General features: G+C 40.0%; 1 protein-coding gene across 8 annotated transcripts in view; it reads left to right on the forward strand.

Annotated features, from left to right (window-relative positions):
* cadpsa (Ca2+-dependent activator protein for secretion a) overlaps positions 1 to 19,314 on the forward strand; it is a 218,337-nt gene that overhangs the window by 14,527 nt on the left and 184,496 nt on the right. For all 8 annotated transcript variants that reach the window (XM_034868944.1, XM_034868945.1, XM_034868946.1 and 5 more), the window contains exons 2-3: positions 9,406 to 9,519; positions 15,529 to 15,861. In XM_034868944.1, coding sequence (XP_034724835.1) covers positions 9,406 to 9,519; positions 15,529 to 15,861 — 447 coding nt within the window. The remainder of the gene's footprint in view (positions 1 to 9,405; positions 9,520 to 15,528; positions 15,862 to 19,314) is intronic.

Raw genomic sequence — 19,314 nt, forward strand, 5'->3', positions numbered from 1 at the left:
ATTATTACAGTAATGTATAATGATAAATGATTGCTTGCATTACTTGGCATCCTCTGAAAACACAGGAGTCTCCATTGATAATCTGTCAGAAATGATTAGACAGAAGGTGTGAATAACGCCTGTGAGCCAAACACTTTCCAATTACTTTCCTAAGAAAATCTTGTTGCCTTATCTGAACATAAATCTCAGATACTCACTTCCCTCGTACGTAAGACAAATGTATTTCTGTATGTGAAACAGGAGTTGATTATTTTAATTAAGTAATCATCTTTTGCAGTTCACATAGAGCCGTGTGCTGAATGTACCACGTGGTGTAAGGATTTCTGAGTTTTGACAATCGTAAGTCTGTTTCAGTACATGGGCCAAATCGATTGAGAAAAACTGTAACAATGTAGCACAAGATAGGCAAGGATAGGCAAGGTACAACAGAACAGAAGAGAGACACATACGTTCCTTTAGTCATGGTGCTATCTTGCGCTACATTGTTAATAAAAACTCAGAGCTTCCTGTCAACGATAGATTACATTCAACTTTATTTTCATTGTGCAGAGTACAAGTACAAATAAAAAGAAATGCAGGGGAGAATGTATAGACAGGTGTGCATGGGCAAAACAGAAATATATTGCAGTGTTATAAGAGCAGCATAAATATGTCTAGGTAATATGAACAGTGTATGATCAGATGTATGTACAGATATGTGCAATGTAGTTGCAATGACACTATAATAGTAGTAAGAATAATACAGATATACAGTATGCAGTGTGTTAGCAAAATACATAATGAGTAAAACATTATAACAGTATGTACAGCTATGTGCAGTGAATGTGCCGTAAATATTGATACTCTGTTTGAACCATATAGACAGATATGTATGTACAGGGGGTGGGATACGGGGGTGGGCGCGGGCGGGGGTGGGGGGGGAAGTTGAGTAGGGTGAAAGCCACATGAAAGAAGCTTCCTCTGAACCTGCCTCCCGGAGGGGAGTGGGGTGAACAGTCTGTGGTTGTGTTGGGAACAGTCTTTGATGATGATGCCCATCTACGCAAGCATCTCTTGCCCTGGATGGCCTTGATGGAGGGGAGTGAGAAACCAGGGATGCATTGGGCAGTTTTCACCACCCCCTGCAGTGCCTTCCGGTCATGGGGAGAGCAGTTGCCATACAAAACTGTGCCACAGTTGGTGAGGAGGCTTTCAATGGTGCAGCTGTAGAAGTGTGTGTCCTCAGAATAAAAGAGTCTCCTCAGAAAAAAAGAGACCCTGGTCAGCCTTCTTGATCAGGGTAGAGGTGTTGAGGGTCCAAGAGAGGTCCTCAGAGATGTGGACACCCAGAAACCAGCAGCGCTGCTTTCCTGGGATGCTTTGCGGGAGCGTTAAAGTTGCTTAACGTCACCCATAGGAATAAAGTAGAGCACGGTGTGACAGAAGCTTCGCACGGCCATGTGGATCCGCACCGTGAGTGCAACTGGATGGAAGTCATTACTTGTTGCAGTGAAGTGTATTGGCATTGGCATGATGGAGGTGGTTTTAAAGCACGCAGTGACAGCTGCTTGGGCTAGTGATTGGTTAAATATGTCAGTCCAAACCTCAGTCAGCTGCACAGCAAAAGGCCCTGAGTACACATCTCAGATACCTCGGATACCATCAGGACCGGCAGCCTTGTGTGCATTAATCCTGCTTAGTGCCACACACACATCGGTGGTGGAGATTGTGAGGCTGGTTGACCTGCAGAGACCACAGCCTTGATGGCCACTTCCTTGGTGTTCCGATTAAAGTGGCCTTAGAAGTGGTTCAGCTTATCAGGTTAGGAGCTTTGTAGTCTGCAATGGCATGGATGCCTTGCCATATTCTTCAGGGGTCAGAGTTGTTCTTGAAGGGATCTTCAATCCTTAGCTTCTGCTTGGCCTTTTTGATGCCCCTATTCAGCTTAGTGCTGGATGAGCTAAAGGCTTGAGCATCACCTGATCTGAATGCAATGTCTCTTGACCTCACTGTTCATCCATGGCTCTTTTTTTTGAAGATTATTTTTTCGGGGCTTTTCCGCTTTTAATGGACAGGACAGCTAAGTGAGAAAAGGGGGACAGAGAGGAAGACATGCAGGGAATTGTCACAAGTCGGACTCAAACCCTGGACCTCTGCATCGAGGCATAAACCTCTAAGTATATGTGCACCTGCTCTACCAACTGAGCCAAGCCATCCACCATCCATGGCTTTTGATTAGGGATAGCGATAATCTGTTTGACTGAACACTGTTCAGTTGATACAGTCCAGAACGGAGTAGGCATACAATTCAATGTCCGTTTGGTAATCATGGGTGGCCTGGGTTGCAAACACTCTCCAGTCAGCGTTTCCAAGTGCCGAGTCACCCACGACAACGTAGGCAGCCTCAGAAGGGAGAGTTTGTTGTTTACTGATAGCAGAATGCAGTTCTTTCATGACAATCTTAGCATTAGCATCCGGTGGTATGTAGGTTGCTGTTAATACTGTTGATGTAAACTCTCTGGGCAAATAGTAACGTCTACACTTAACCATGACATACTCAAGGTTAGGTGAGCAGTGACTCTTGGTGATGGTGGTGTCCGTTGTTAACACAAATGCACAAACTCCCACCTCGGGTCTAACCGCAGTCAGCTGATGACTGACTGCAGTCATCAACTCCGTCAGCAGAGAGGAGGCAGCGTCCAGATAGCTGTCGATCAAGTTAAACTAAGGAGGTTTATGGACGAGATTACCTGAAAGTGACCAATCATAGGAGGGCCAGTGCCTCCTTTGTTCTGTACCCAAGTGTCAAAAGTCAGTTTATATTGAGCAGAATTCAGAATAAGGACGGAAAGATAGAAGAGGTAGAAAAGTAAAAAATATTCATGAGGAACAAACTCAGGGCTGCCGCCCTCGGAGGCCACAGCCGGCTCTCACATATCTAGCTACCCCAGCAGAGTTAACATTAGCCTAGTAGAGCTAGCTGTTGTCAGCCCGGTTTATGGAGGGGGACGGCCCACTTCTCCGACGCTCCATTGTTCCGACCCCTCAATACTCTGAAAAATTCCCTTTGGTCCCACAGCCCACTAGTCTGACATTCCTTTGTTTCGAAAAAAATAAACCCTCTGCTCAGACATCCCATTCTTCTGACCATATAGGTTTTTTAAATAGGTTAAGATAGGCATTTGATCTCGAGTGGTTAAGGTTAGGATAGCCAACGGGTCAGGGGATAGGACCTGTACAAATGGGGTTACGTTACGGGGAATTTGGGACACTAAACTGCACAAAAACCGGTACCGAGATTGTGTGGATTAAGCAGGATGTACATGTAAATGTGTTGATAAAATAGGGAAAAGTAACACCGGTCTATAAATGCAGCCTACTAGGCCGCAGACCGGGAATTGGGACATAGCTGTATTTACTGCCAAATAAAGTCATGTCACAGACCATCTGCATATGTGTTAACCTTTAAGAAATATTACTTCTTTTAATGAAGGACATATTTGACAAAGTACCTAAACCAAGTGAGGCAACACACACTGACCTACAGTCTCAATACCAGCTGCACATATTCCCATCTGACCCCTGCTTTAAAGTATATAGTAATACACTGCTGTATTGTGGATCCACAGTAGCACACAGCTGGCTACTGTAGTTAATCTGAACTGTGAACTTTGACCCCCATTATTGAAGATGTAATCTCATACTGCGTCCTCTGCTGCAGTGGCCATGGCAACGGCTGCGGACCGAAACCAATGGGTGTGGAGTCGCAGCGAGGGAGGCTCTTATTGGTCATTTCATTAGAGGTTGATTGCCTTTGTTGAAGGATAATTGTGTGGCACAGTGTAATGAAATAATGCATTCTTGGTATAACTTTATTAATAAAACATGATCGCATGTACATATGTGATATCGGGGTGTCTGTGTCTATGGTCAGATCTAGTTTTAAAAAATATAAATAAAAGAAAAAATAAGTAAATAAAGATCTAGGTTGGACGCGGGGGACCACCACACACTGCGTTGTTGACATCACCTGTAAAAAAGCAGTAGGCCAATGGCTGTAGAAGATCTGTAGCCAAACAATTTGATTGCTTTTCTTTTCTTTTTTTCTAAACCTGTTGGTAGAATACCAAAATAACCGGAGGAGGTTTTCAGATGTTGTATAATGCCCTCCAAGTCTTTATGGATGATTGTATAAAATTGTGTCATATTTGAATTTGTTTTACCCTGACACTGTGACAACACATATCCTGTACTTGATATGGAGGCACTGATTGTTTGCCTAATTTTCTGAATTTTGTCTCTGAAGAAAATGGCAAATTCATTGCAGGCCTTGGTGATACAATTTCAGATGATACTGGTACCAGAGGGTGTGTTAATCTATTGACAGTAGCAAACAATGGATTTGAATTAACATTGTTTCTGGCGATAATGTCAGAGAATGACGCCTTGCATTCCTCAGTTACAAATTAATAACAATGTATACTTTATTAATCCTGCAAGGGGACATTTTAATGTTTCTCACTCTGTTGTTATTACAAACAAGCCCAAATTACATACACATGCTCACTACCTATATATGCACGGATGGCTGCCCATGGAAAGGTTCCAGTTGGCTTGCCTTGCTCAAGAACACCTTTAAGTGCCCAGGAGGTGAACTGGCACCTCTCCGGCTACCAGTTCACCACCATACATTAGTCCGAATGGGGACTTGAACCAGCAACCCTCCTTTTCCCAACCCTACTACCTACTGACTAAGCAACTGGCACCCCCAAATTATACATTCAATTAGAAATGTGAAGACTCCCTTTCTAGGTGTCCTAATGGACCTGGAGAATAGTCTTTCGTCACCTGTGTTCAGCGTTTTGACACGCTTTTTTTTTTATTTGTGATACAATTTTTAGTTTTACTTTTATATTCAGAAAACATAATGTAAACATAACATTCACAAACAGTTACAAACAACACACTGGGACATAGGAACACGTCCCAGGGCCACAAAATCACAGAGAGGAAAAAACAGGAAGGGGGATACATACTGTTATTTTTGGGAGACAAAAACAACACATGCAGAAACAGACAGACACAAGTTCTTACCAGTGTGGCATTTCTCCATGGAGATCTTTTCTTACCAGAGACAGCTTTGACCTTAGTGGGAGCAATGGCATCAATAACATTTGTAATTTCACAATTGACATTATCTACAATCTCAGTGACTGAGACCCAAGAGAGGGCGGATGTGGAGGAGAAAAGCTGAATGAGTGATTCACTTGTGTTTTCAGTGATATACCGTTTTTTCTGATTACCTTTGTTTGGACACTTTTGTGCACAGAGATAGAGCCGTCAAAGGAAACACAGGAATGATCAGAGAGAGCAACAGCTGGTACCACAACCTTGTGCGTGGGCTCCGTCAGATGCTGAAACACAACAGTTCTTTGGTCGCTCTGTCCTGGGAGTTGTCAACATGAATGTTAAAATCCCCAATAATGAGACGGTCAAGGTTAATACAGATTATAGACAGCAGTTCAGTAAAGTCATCAAAGGAGGTTGCACATCATTTAGATGGCCTGTAGATATTTAGAAATATCATCAACCTATTCAAAAGACGCAAAATTTCCATAAGATATTTGCATTCATTGTAATGAGTCATTAAACAAAATGGCGATTCCACCTCCTTTCTTATTGATTCTATTCTCGCTCATAAATCAGTAGGTAGGGGGAGCTGACTCAATAAGAACAGTATCAGTGTTATTATGGTCCAATCAGGTAAAATCCAGATTGTGCTTAATAATGAAATCACTGATTAAAAATGATTTTCCTGCCAAAGACCTGACCTGTTAGTGTGTTAAAATATGATCTGTCTCATTTTTTTAGACAGGTTTTAGACACATCATCACATACCCTTCACCATACATGGAGATATTTTAATTCCAAAGACCAAGGGAACTTTATCAGGATGCATAGTATCCTGATCCCTGAAATAACTGGCCTTTAATAATAAAAATCTACCTGCCTCTATGGGAATTTAACATAGGGGTGTGTACACTTTTACACACCCCTATGTTAAATTCCCATAGAGGCAGGTAGATTCTATTTTAAGGAAGAACATTTATGTATTTACAATACCTTATTAATTCACAAAGAAAATTGGTGTCCTTAAAAGGTTGGATTTTCCTAATTATTTTGAATTGAGGCATGAAGATAAATTTCCAAAAGCTGTTTTTTATTCCTCTTTTTGATCAACTTTAGCATGGGTATGTAAACCTTCTTAAGCCACTGTATATGCAAATTCCGCGTGTGAGAAATCCGTTTTCATGTGTAGATTCTGGGATTCCGTCTGCGTTTTCTGCATCTCAGAAATCATAGGGCCCTTCAAACTTTCCCTGGATCTTTTTACTTTTTGAACTGCTCACAGTCCTTACCCTGCTGTGTGACGATGAGACGGAATCCAGGTCATCAGATGGATGTCCAGGGTCCTGCAGCAGTGCAGCAAATCTGTTATCCAGCTGCATAGTTGGTTGTTGGGGAGGTATTTTGTTGATAATACTCCCTTTCGCAGCCATCCTGTCTCTTTGTAGTCTTGTTGGGGATAATTAGCCGTGTGTTAGCGTGTGCTTTTGTCCATTGTTTTGGGTCCATGGTAAAGTGGTGTCATTCCAACATGGTCTGTTCATTTCCACGTTTAAATTTAAACGGTGAATTTTGGTTTCAAGAACTGCGATCTTTTGAAGATGGCACCTGCCTGTACACGCGAACAGTACAGTCTTTATAAACTATCTTTCTGATAAACTCTCCGTACACTTACAAAGTTCTCAATGCTTCGGTTTACATGTAGGAACATGTATGCTACCTTGGAAGTGGGGTGCTATTTTGAGCCTTGTAAATGGTATAGAAATAGCGATTTCTTTTTACCTTACCAGTGCCCTGATTACTAGCATTTCAAGCTAATTAGTGGTTTGCGCTAAAACTGTTCACATTCGATTAGCATGAAACCATATCCCAGAGAACTGTTTGGTACAGACTTGGTACCCATGTGTTATTCACCCCTATGTTCATTTTGTGCCAGAATTGTCCTTTAAAGTATCCCTTAAAGCTTTAGAGCGATACATTTTGATATTAATGAACGTCCGTTCCATTCAAGCCACTGCCAAATTAGTTGCTAAAAAGCTAATTAAGACTAGCAGCTCCACACAACTCTCATTGTCTTTCTCAGTATGACTGTGTTCAGAAGATTGAACCCGCTTAAACTTGAGTAAAGAGTCCATCATGTTTTTGAAATGTTTTGCTCTGTACCCATTGCTTAATGTGACCCTGATGAAGGCCACAAGCCTAAAAAACTTGGTTGGACAATTAAGTCATTCTATACACTCCAAGAGTTGCTTGAGTTTTGACTTTCTTTACATTTCTTCCTTCTCTTTGCATCTTGGAAGTAGGTGGAGTATGTGCAATAAAAGCCCTACAGTGCTTCTTTAAAAGTAAAAAAAAACATGTCAAAACACACCTCAGGAGATTCATTAAAAGATGTTGGCAAAATAGATGCACAAAAGAGACTCGCAGCAAGCATGAACTGTGAAACAGACTGTAGCGTAATGCTTCATTAAAGCCGCTGTGAGAGGAGCCAGCGGAGGACGAGACGAGAGAGGCAGCGCTGCTGACAGCATCTGCTCTATGTGAAACCCTACACGAGTAAAGACAATGATAATAGTGTCATTTCCTAGAAATGCATTATAACAGCTGTAGTGGTGGTGTAGTGTAGTGTAGTAACTCAAAACTGAAAAATAAAACAGCCACGGAGGCATCGAAGGAGTGAATCTTACCAAGGTCAGAAACATTCATTGTCTAGGCAAAAGACTTACCAAAGGTTTTGTGATGTTTTTTGTCCAGGTTTTGAAAGAAGCAAACATGACGACAAAGAACAATAACTCTCTCTGTGTCTCGTAAAAAAGAAAAGAAAAAAAACATCAGCCCACCGAGGTGTCTACCTGCTGCATCCCTAATTCCTCACACGTGTAGACGTCACCTGGTGGCTAAGACTGAATGCTACTTTCAAAACAAAAGAAATAAAGCTGTAGCGCGTAGTTTCTGTCACCCCCATGAGGAATTCTACACTGTCGCCGCATCCACATGATATAAGCCTTCCGTGTTCACGCTTCACCCCCACCCCTCTGCCACGCAGTTGCTAGTAGCCAAGGAGGACACGGAGGATTAAAAAAGCATGTTGGACTCTTCAGAAGAGGTCAATATCTTCACTCAATTTTAGCAACTCATTAAGCAATGGCTTGAATGTAACAGACATTCATTAGTATCAAAAAGTTACAACAGATACTTTAAATGACAATTCTGGCACAAACTGAACCTAGGGGTTAATTACACATGGATACCGAGTTGACCGTTCTCTGGGATGTTTTCGTGCTAATCGATTGTGAGCAGTTAGCACAAACCACTAACTATCTTGTAATGCTAGCAGTCGGGGCACTGGTAAAGTAAAAATAAATCACTATTTCTATACCACTAACAAGGCTCCAAATAGCCTCACACTTCCATGGTAGCATAATGAGGGTCCCTTTATGTAAACCGAAGCAGGTCTTTGTCAGCATACGGAAATTTCATTAGAAAGTAGTGCTGTCAGTTAAATGCGTTAATGGCGTTAACACAATCCCATTTTAACAGCGTCATTTTTTTACGTTCTTTTTGGCCCTGCACACTTTGTAATTTTTTTTTTACATGCTGTTGCAATAACTATCAAAGTTAGATAAACTACAAGACCACACCGGATCTAGCTAGACCGGAAACAAAACAACAGGCTACTCTTTGGCGATCCGGTCAAAGAGTAGTAACGTTACATTTTGAGTGGATGGGGAGCACAAGACGCAGCGATGGACGCCAACAAGTTTTTTAAAGTTGCCAAATGTTCCATTGACAAGACCAAAGTGATTTATGTGTTTGGTCGTTGTGAACTGAGCTAACATAGCAGCACGTCAGGCAGGGGTGAAGGGAATTCTAGGGCGAAGCTACTGCAGACAGGGAAACAGGAACCAGTTTAACAAACACACATAAGCAACAGAGACTGATTAGCAAATAATTTAGGCTGAAACGCAAGCACAGCAAATGAGTTTGGCAAAAGACTTGGTAGGGACTCAATGTCAGGTCACACCTTAAAAGGTGTAGTGATGATGATCAGGACCAGGTGTGTAGATTGCTGATGAGGAACAGGTGAGAGAAGTTTCAAGTGATCCTGCATTTCCCGCCTTGCACTTGTTGCCCGGCAACTGGAACAGTGTTACGTCCAAGAACGTAACGTAAAGACAAACCAGACAGACAGGGAAAACATGCTCATAGGGATGGGTTTGTGACAAAAATGTATACTTCTGTTTTTGGTTCTCACAAGTTATGATATGGTATCTTCCTGTTTCCTGCTGTCTCCTTCAGATCAGTAAGCAGCACTTGCAGACGGTCAAGGAGCGTTTCCAGGCGTTCCTCAGCGGAGACACGCAGATCGTGGCCGATGAAGCCTTCATCAATGCTGTCCAAAGCTACTATGAGGTCAGTCTATGATCTGTTGTACTCAGTGGTGGAATGTAACTAAGTACATTTACTCAAGCACTGTCCTTAAGTCCACATGTTGAGGTACTTGTTTATTTGAGGCTTTTCTTTTTATGCCACTTTCTACTTCTACTCCGCTACATCTCTAGAGAGAAATATTCTACTTTTTACTCCACTACATTCATCTGACAGCTTTAGTTACTAGTTACTTTACACCTTAAGATTTCTGCAAACAAAACACATGTAATTTATCAAATCTGATGGTTTATTATAAAGTAAACTAGGCCTACAAGTCCAGCTGAGATGATGAGACAATTAAACACAACTGTTTGGATCTTTTACACTTTCTATAATGGGAGGATTTTACTGCACTTTTGCTTTTAATACTTTAAGTACATTCTCCTGATGATACTTAAATACTTTTACTTAAGTAAAATTTTCAATGTAGGACTTTGAGTTGCAACAGAGCATATCTACAGTGTGGTATTAGTACTTTTACTGACGTAAAGGATCTGAATACTCCTTCCACTGGTTACACTGATATTTCACTCTGTTACCAGTATACTTTTCAACCCTTTGACCCTCCTCCTCTTGACTAATATGACCTGCATTCAACGTTTCTACAGTATATCAGAAATTTGGATTTCTTTCAACCAAAGTGTCCAAAAATAACATGGTTGGTCCCACACCTTGCACAAGTGAAACGAAGGATCAGATTTGTTTCTTTAATTTTATAGCATTTGAAAAATAAAACAGTTTAAATGGTTTCAAAACAGTATCCTGACTAAACTTTGACAAAACTTTTATTTTTATTCTCATCTATTAGTCCAAATAATTCACATTTCTGGTTGTTGGTATAAATTTTGGAATAAAATAATATGAATGAGGGTTATTGACCATTGTTGAAAAATAAATTGTAAAACTAATGGTAATAAGTTGGTGTGAGTGGTTTATATACTGGTAGTAGAGGGAAGAAAAGCGTTGAAAACATCCTGAAACACCTTCAGACTCAACGTCATTGAACAGAAAATAAATCCCACCGAATGTTCCTTTTTTCAGCCAGATGTCCGTTACCTTCCTCTTTCTTTGTGCTGGCGTTCCGAACCCCCCGGTGGATTTCTGAGGACTATGGTTAACTGCTCCTCAGATCTCCGCTGGGTAAATCCAGACAGCTAGCTAGACTATCTGTCCAGTCTGAGTTTTCTGTTGCACGACTAAAACTACTGTTGAACGTACACGTGTTCTACCAAAACAAGATCCTTCCCGAGGCTTTTTTTTTGCAGCAACACCGTTGCTCCATCCAGCGCTAAGCGCCACCTAAGATGATTGAGATTGTTTTAAAGAAATGCCAATAAACCAGAGCACATATTTCTCCCATTGCAGAATGCTGTGTGGACGATCCAGACCCTCCTCCACAGCGCTGTGAAGGAAGGTCTGGCAATGCAAGACTAGGAAATTAGCGATCCGCCACTAATTTGCCGCTTGTTTGCCTGGTAGAGCGTGGGCAGCAGCTCCTCATTTAAAGTTATTAGAAAATATAACATAATAACTGCATACTGCCTGTGTCTGTAGTATTTAGAAGGTCATTCTGAAAACAGCCACTTTCTCTGTAGAATCAAATTAACTTAAGATAAAAATGGTTATTTCTAAATCATTATATATACATAGGGAATGTCTGCAGCCACTACTTTCAGATGTGCAAATTACTTTCCTCAGGCTGTTAAGTTCTCCTTACAAGCCTCTTGTGTCTAAAAATGAATCTGCTCAAGCAGGAAAGCTAATAATTGGGGCGAAATGTATCCAAAGCTCAGCGGAGATAACTTGTCTTGGCTCTGATAAATGATGCAGAGCGTGCACTGAGCTCCTCGGGGCAGTCTTAATAATATGCTCCCTAACAACCAGCATTCAGTGACTGGATCCACCAAGAATAGAAGAGGGAAATAAAATGTGAGGAAAAACGAGCCAGTGTCTTCTCTGTATCTCATATTTTTTAACAGTCTGTATTGATATATTCATTTACAACTCGACATTTGACATAGAACATCCGGAGGGGCCGAGTCAAATACACTTCAGTTCTTGGATGGCCCACATTGCAAAAAGCCAATAAGAGGTCTTGCAGTAAACATCACTTTTGAAGTCATTTTCCAAGTGTATATATTGATTTTGAGATATTCCCAAGAGATAGTACAAAAACCACATGGTCCGTTATATTTTGAGCCTTAGCTGCAAACGGAATAGGTGAGGTGGTTGGACTACTTCTTCAGTCATTACTTCTGACATACTGCTCAGCTTTTACATCTGCTTCTAGTTTTACTTACTGTAATGTTATTAAATGACTTTTTTAAGTTTTGGTTTTAATTAAAGGAATTTAAATATAAAGTGTTTTAATAAGTGCATCTCCAGTATGCGTCTTCTTGATGCAATGCCAATAATCCAACACATTAAAGATGCATATGCCTATTATGTCCTCGAGGAGATAACAGCCCATATGTTGGCGATAAACTTAGGTTCTGACAAACAATGGTGAAAAATGTTGTTTTCACCTTGGCTTTCAGGGCTTCCTGAGGTCTCTCATAACTGCTTACACATGTAAAAATAAAAATAGTCATATTGGCGGTGACAGGCTGCTATTTAACAAACACCAGTCTCACTGTGAGACATGTTAAACAGAATGTCTACAGAATAGAATACACTGCAGTAGAACTAGCCAATCACAGCACAGTACACCAGGACTAGGCAGAACACACCTAATGTAATAGAGATAGAATTAATCCTGATATAGAATTATTGGTCACAAATGGTTGGTCACATTTCTAAATAAGGGCATAGGGCCTTTACTAATAATTATATATAAATAAATCTGATTTTACTGATGCAGAGAAACAAGTTCCTTCCTGAGGCTTTTTTGCAGCGGAACCGTCCGCCGCTTGTCGTCGCCCAAGACAATTGTGATTTGTTTAATGCAATGCCAATAAACCAGAGCAGGTGTTTCTCCCATCCCAGGATGCTGTGTGGACTAGCCAGACCTACCTCCGCAGTGCTGTGGACGACGGTCTGGCAATGCGAGACTAGGAAATTAGCGATCCGCTGCTACACTTTTCTAGTCTTAGCCACCAATCAAACAATACACATTATGTACACACCCCATTCACACATATATTCACACACACTGGTGACCAAGTTAACCATACAAGGTCCAACCTGCTATGTAACTTAAAGCCATTGTTTTTGTCAACATATCTACTTTGAAATAAACTAGGACATGTATATCAGAACAACTTCTTTATAATATCAAACCTTCAGGCAGGATTTACTGTATCACTGTTGTATTAGACTGCATTAAGATACCTAACAAACAGCACCTGAGTGTATATCAATCAATCAATCAATCAAAACCTTTATTTGTCCCCAAGGGGCGATTCATTTGCTGCAGTAGCAAGAAACTGACACACGGTACATGACAACAAAGACAACAACATCATTTCAAATACAGTATATACCAAATAAAGAAAATAAATAAATAAGTATAGTATTCAGTGTATACACATTCATGTACAATACAAACATGCTGTGCACACACAGATATGTGCATACCGGCTTATATACTGTACATGTACAGTCTGTTCTTGTTAGGCTGTTTTTATCTGGATTTTAAAAAAAGGACCAGGGAAGGTTGCTGCAGATTAGCTTCAGCTAGACGCTCTCTATACATTTAAATCGACATGCATTTCCCATTCTACATGTAACACAATGGGAAATGTTACACTTTTACAGCTCTTTAAAATTGAACTAAAGTGAAAAATGATTCTTACAGATATGCAAAACATGACTGGTGTGAATGCACTCACATGCCCAAACTTCAGATGTCATCCAAGTTCTATAATGATGTTGTCCGTACAGTTCAGCAATCTGTCATAATGACATTATTGCATAATCACTGTGTTTTCTAAAAGCTGATCCAGAAACAAGGGTTGCAAAGGAGGACAATAAAGATTTGAGGGGGCTGTTGGGTGCTTGTGCAAAAACAAGGTAGCGTATCTGTTGGCTTGGTGACGCTGACACATTGACTGGCACTTCTATATCAGTTAATGTGGCAGCACAACAGGCCAAATAAGAAATGTGTGATATTTAACAGATGAAGATAGTGGCACAGGTTATCCAATTCAATTAAAACCCATAGCTCTCTGCTCGACTTTAGCTTCAGGCTAAAACTGACGCGGGCAGGCAGAAAAAGGAAGGGAGACAGACAGAAATAGAAAGCTAGAGATAACAGAGGCATAGGGTTACAAAGAGCAAGGCCGTGACGACAGAAGGTGACAGGAATTCACCATCAATCACAAACCAGTCTTTCAAATATGAGTCGGCTTTCACTCAATGCCAAAATGTTTGCGTGTTATGGGTAGAAGTCTTTTTTTGTGTCTATGGTGATAGAAAATCGTCATGAGAAAACTCACGATACCAGAGGTCTCACGATTCCATGACATCAAGATATTCATGTCTTGTCAATACAATGTTGCTGCGATTTTAAACATATTGCAACATTCTGTGATATATTGCAGTTCATAACCTTTTTTCCAACTTTACACATTTTTACAAATTACCAATTTCAAATGATGACCCCAAAAGGAAACCTTGTCAACAACATTTCTCTTTTCTCTGACATCTCACTTTAATTTTAATGCTGCAAAATGGGATTGTCAAGCAGACAAACTGACCAAGATATGTATATAATAATAATAGATTGATACTTGTGGTCTGTATCAATACAGTATCGCAATACTATACTGCATCACAATACTATGCTGTATCACGATAATATGCAGTATCACGATACTATGCTGTATCACAATGCTATGCTGTATAGATTTTGACCTGCAGTAGTATGTCTTTCCAAAGTCTGTTCTATCCTCCCACTATGAAAAAAGGTGTCAATTTTACACGTTTCATTTTTAGTCCAAGATGCTCAGTACATATAGTACAAATAATATATGACATACACTTCGAATTGTATTTACATATATAGTCAAATTAAAGATATTTGGAGGAAGATATATACATACAATAAAGGGAGACACAAATGACAATGATATGCATACCAGGTAGAGCTAGTTACCACTGGTTTATGTATATACAAGCAATGCAACACTGCTGTAAGGTGTGTCAGTGTTACTTAGATCCAAAGATTCAAGATCCAAATTTACTTCAAAGCTTGCTATTTTAGCTGGAAGTTTCTTATTTCCCAAAGCAAAGAGATTTTGAGAACAACAACACACACAGAAAACCTGGCATCCAGCAGGTGGATGTCTGTTGATCCAGACTATCAAGTTATAAACTTCCCAAATTACAAACACATGTAATGTAAAGTGTTAAACAGGGACACATTAAGTCTGTTGCATTGCACTTAAAGTAGGGGGTAGAAGGCAAGCAGGGTAGAAAGAGTAGGAATATCAGTGGTGATAGCAGAGTGAGTTGTACTGTAGGTACATGATAGATAGCTCTTGCCAGTTAGCAGCATCCTCTTAAGATCCACCCACAGATTGGAGCCAGAATTCCTTAGTTTGTTATAACCCAATTCTAATTCAATTTTATTCATAATATCAAATCATAACATGAGTTATCTTAAACCACTTTACAGTTGGAGTAGGTCTAGACCATACACTCTAGTGGTAGGTCAAGACCATACTCTATATTTAAAACAGACCCAACAAGTTCCCAGGAGCAAGCATTTTGTGCAACAGTAGTGAGGAAAAACGCCCTATTAGGCAGAATTCTTGGCTCCTGAATCCTGGCTTTTTGCTGGTGGTATCTGTTGCTGCCAGTTTGGACACATAGCCACTGGTACAGATATACAGACATAGAGAAATTTGATTCACAACAATTATAGCAGTTGGAATGATGGATAATGCTAATTATAGTAACATAAAGATAGTGAAACTATGAATATAGGATCCAAAATCTTTTGGATTAAAAAACAAAACAATTAATCTGTTTTTCACAAACTGATTGCAGATCTTCCTGAAAAGTGATCGTGTGTCCCGGATGGTGCAGAGTGGCGGCTGCTCGGCCAGCGACTCCCGGGAGGTTTTTAAGAAGCACATAGAGAAGCGGGTGCGCAGCCTGCCAGAGATCGACGGCCTCAGCAAAGAGACAGTGCTGAGCTCCTGGATTGCCAAGTTCGACACCATCTACCGCGGTGAAGAGGACCCCAGGAAGCACCAGCAGAGAATGACTGCCAGCGCCGCCTCTGAACTCATCCTCAGCAAGGACCAGCTGTACGAGATGTTCCAGCAGATCCTGGGCATCAAGAAGTTTGAGCACCAGCTCCTCTATAACGCCTGCCAGGTCAGTCCTACACTGTTATGTCACATATGCATTATGGAATATGTGTGTGATATGTCTGTCCATCCATACCCTTCACTTGTTTATTTCTGAGACATTATGCACAATCTCTGGCATAATATCTCTAAAGGAATTGAGTCTGTCCTTTGAGTCAAATCTCAATGTTGAGGAGCAGGTGAAAACAGCGGTTTTACCATTTTTATTCTCCAACATTGTTTTGATAATCAGCTTGAATTGTCATTTCTTTTCATAATTCAGACTGACATTTCTTTCATAGTAGCCATTTTGTTTTGTGGGAGGAGTTGTTAGTTTGTCCTAAACTATTAGTAGTGCTGTTATTTTCAGTAATTGGACAAGCTGTGGATGTGTGTAGTTTGTTAGTTTATATGTTAGGTCTCTTTAAAGCCCCCCTAACAGGCCAAATGGTAAAATCGCAACGCCTGGCCAGTCACATGATGCCGTCAGGCCCAAAACGATTTTTTTCCCATCGACTTCCATAGCAAAAGAGACATCTGTAAGTCAAAGGACACATTTTTTTGAACATCACAACCCCGCCAAATGACTTATTACTTATTATTAATGACCGTATTTGGTTCATTCGGTCCGATAACATTTGGGAAGTCTAGATTAAATCGGCATTAAATAATTGACTCCCGAATCGAGTTGGCGGAGCGCTTAGCCGGCTCGGCTTTTTGGGCTTCATGCGCCACTGAGCAACTCTTATAGGAATGAACTGGGCTCTGTGTCCAGGTCTTATTATACTTTAATGGTTTTGCTTCGTGTTACTTCCATCTTTGCTTTTGACAAAGAACTGTTTTCAGTAAGGAATATAAACCAGAATCCAACGATGCAAATGGAAATTTTGATGAGGTAAAAGAAGCCAACTTCATTTTTAAAATGTCCAATTTACTTTTTCCAATTTCTTCACGTGTAAATTAAAATTGAATCCAACATGAGTTTGTGGCAAAATGGATGCAGTGTGAACACAGGGGGGAGGAACAATAAGACAGAGCTCTAAACATAGATAATCTACTGTTTAAATGCATCAATGGAAAATATGCTGCTGGATGGAAAATGAGTTATTAATATATGCAGATTATAATGATAACAACAGGGCAGCGAGCTGCAAAAGCAGATTGATGTGGTAAAAATGTGTTCAGTCGTCGGCAGCTGGAGGCTTTAGGGTTAGAATTGAGGTACTCAGCCAGTCTTTTGTCAGAGCTCAGTCCATCACTGGGGCTCTGGGGGGGGAACCATGCTCGCTGTCCTGGCTCCTTAATCCTTGTATCTTGTCTTTTCCCTTCACGGTTTCAACATTCCTGTCTGAAGGAGGCTTTCTTAGAGACACACTAAAGTCCACTTTAAGCTGACTAAATCTGAAAAACCATCTCTAACCCTTTGTTTTTCCGCTGTGTGCACAGACTAAGCTTGCATTTTTTCCTACCCCAAAACAGAGCTTTTTAAAAGAGTGGATGCATTTTAAAATGCCAGAGACAACAGAGAGATGAAGAGATTTAGTTGCTTGTTGTTTTAGTGTGGACCAAAAATGACCTAAAAATGCAAAATCATGCATTTTATGTGCATCATTTTTAATGTTGGTTAGTTTTTGGTTAACCAATTATGGATTAATGAAATGCCCAGTGCCTAGAGTGCAAAGTCAGGATTTTTTACAAAATCCAAAGATGTTTACAGTACATTATGAAATGAGGCAGAAAGTCTGGGAAGGGCTAATGGTTGGGATGGTTCATCTATTATCAAAATGGTCAGACACATAACAGCTCAACATCTGTAGATCATCTCTAGAATATTGGGACCTGTGATGGGGTAGCAGGTCCATGATGGAAGTAATCTTTCTAGTCAGTTCAATTATATTTAATCAACAAGATCAACAAACTGTATGTTAAAATAGTATATGTTTACCATATCCGAGCATACTGTAAGCTATATATGTACTGTGTGTGTGTGTGTATATATATATATATATATATACACACACACCCACCCACCAATGCATCTATGGAAATGCCCCCCCCCTACCTGAAAGAACTACTCATCCCTCACACTACAACACGATCCCTCCGCTCAAACAACTCCAACCGCCTCCTAATCCCCAGAACTAAACTCAGCACCATGGGTGATCGAGCCTTCTGCTCTGCCGCTCCTCGGACGTGGAATGCCCTCCCTGACCATCTAAGGGCACCACAGACTTTGGAGACTTTTAAAAAAGGACTAAAAACATTTCTTTTTAGCAGAACTTATGAGTTTTAACCTTGCACAAAAATGTTGTTGCACTATTTATAGATATTTTAATTTGATGTTTTTACCTTGCTCTTATGACCTTGACTGTAGCACTTTGATATTTGTTTAAATGTAAAGTGTTTAAACTGTAAACTGATTTGTTTAAATGTAGATTTTATTACAAATAAAATTTATTATTATTATTTTATATATATATATATATATATATACACACACACACACACACACACACACACACACACACACACACACACACACACACACACACACACAGAAGGTGCGTTCAAACTTTTGGCCTGTACTACATGCATATGTAGGTATAAATATATAAATATATAAATATATATATATATATATATATATATATATATATATATACAATAGATACCATTTAAGCTTGTTGTATACTTAATGTAACACAACAAACTGTGAAATGTTTGTAGGCATAAGCTTGTGGGAGGAAGAAAAACACCAGATATCTGGCAAGAAGATCCCAGGCTTAAATAAATGCTTTCCTTTCAGGACTACAACGTGTTACACTCCAAATCCTGAAATGCCAGCTTCTCCTAAAATGTTTTCTGTTGTGATCTCTACACTTCATTTGGACTGGTTCCAGTTTTTTTAAATTCAGATACACACAAAACTCATCCCAAAATTCAATGTGTTACAAAAGAAAGGCGTGGTTTCCCTAAAGTGGCATGGAAATGTATTATATGAACAATTATACCAAAAATTAGCTGCTGAACAGCTTCATTAGATTTCTTCTTTCTTTTTAAAAAAGTCAGTCAGTGGAAAGTTATTCAAGCTTACACTCCCCGGGACACCTGTACACTCTGATGCAACGGCTCTGCCACGTAGAGCATATAATGCTCAGGATTTGTTCAAACTTTCAGGAAAGTGTCCATTTAACTTAATCAGTAATGCATTTAACTTGTTTTCATGTGCATTCATGAACAGTGTTGGGGTAGTTACTCAAAAAAGTAATAGATTACACATTAGTTACACACTAGTTACTTTAAAAAGGTAATGCCTTACATTACTCACTACAGAAAGTAACTAGTTACACTACTAATTTTATTAATTAATTAATTAATTATTGATTAATACAAAGGACATACACAATATCTCTCTGTTCTGCTCTTTAATACCACAGAGCTGACAACAAAGTTGTGAACATCAGCACAACATGTGTCAAGA

The sequence above is a fragment of the Etheostoma cragini genome, chromosome 4, assembly GCF_013103735.1.
Source record: "Etheostoma cragini isolate CJK2018 chromosome 4, CSU_Ecrag_1.0, whole genome shotgun sequence".
Lineage (NCBI taxonomy): Eukaryota > Metazoa > Chordata > Actinopteri > Perciformes > Percidae > Etheostoma > Etheostoma cragini.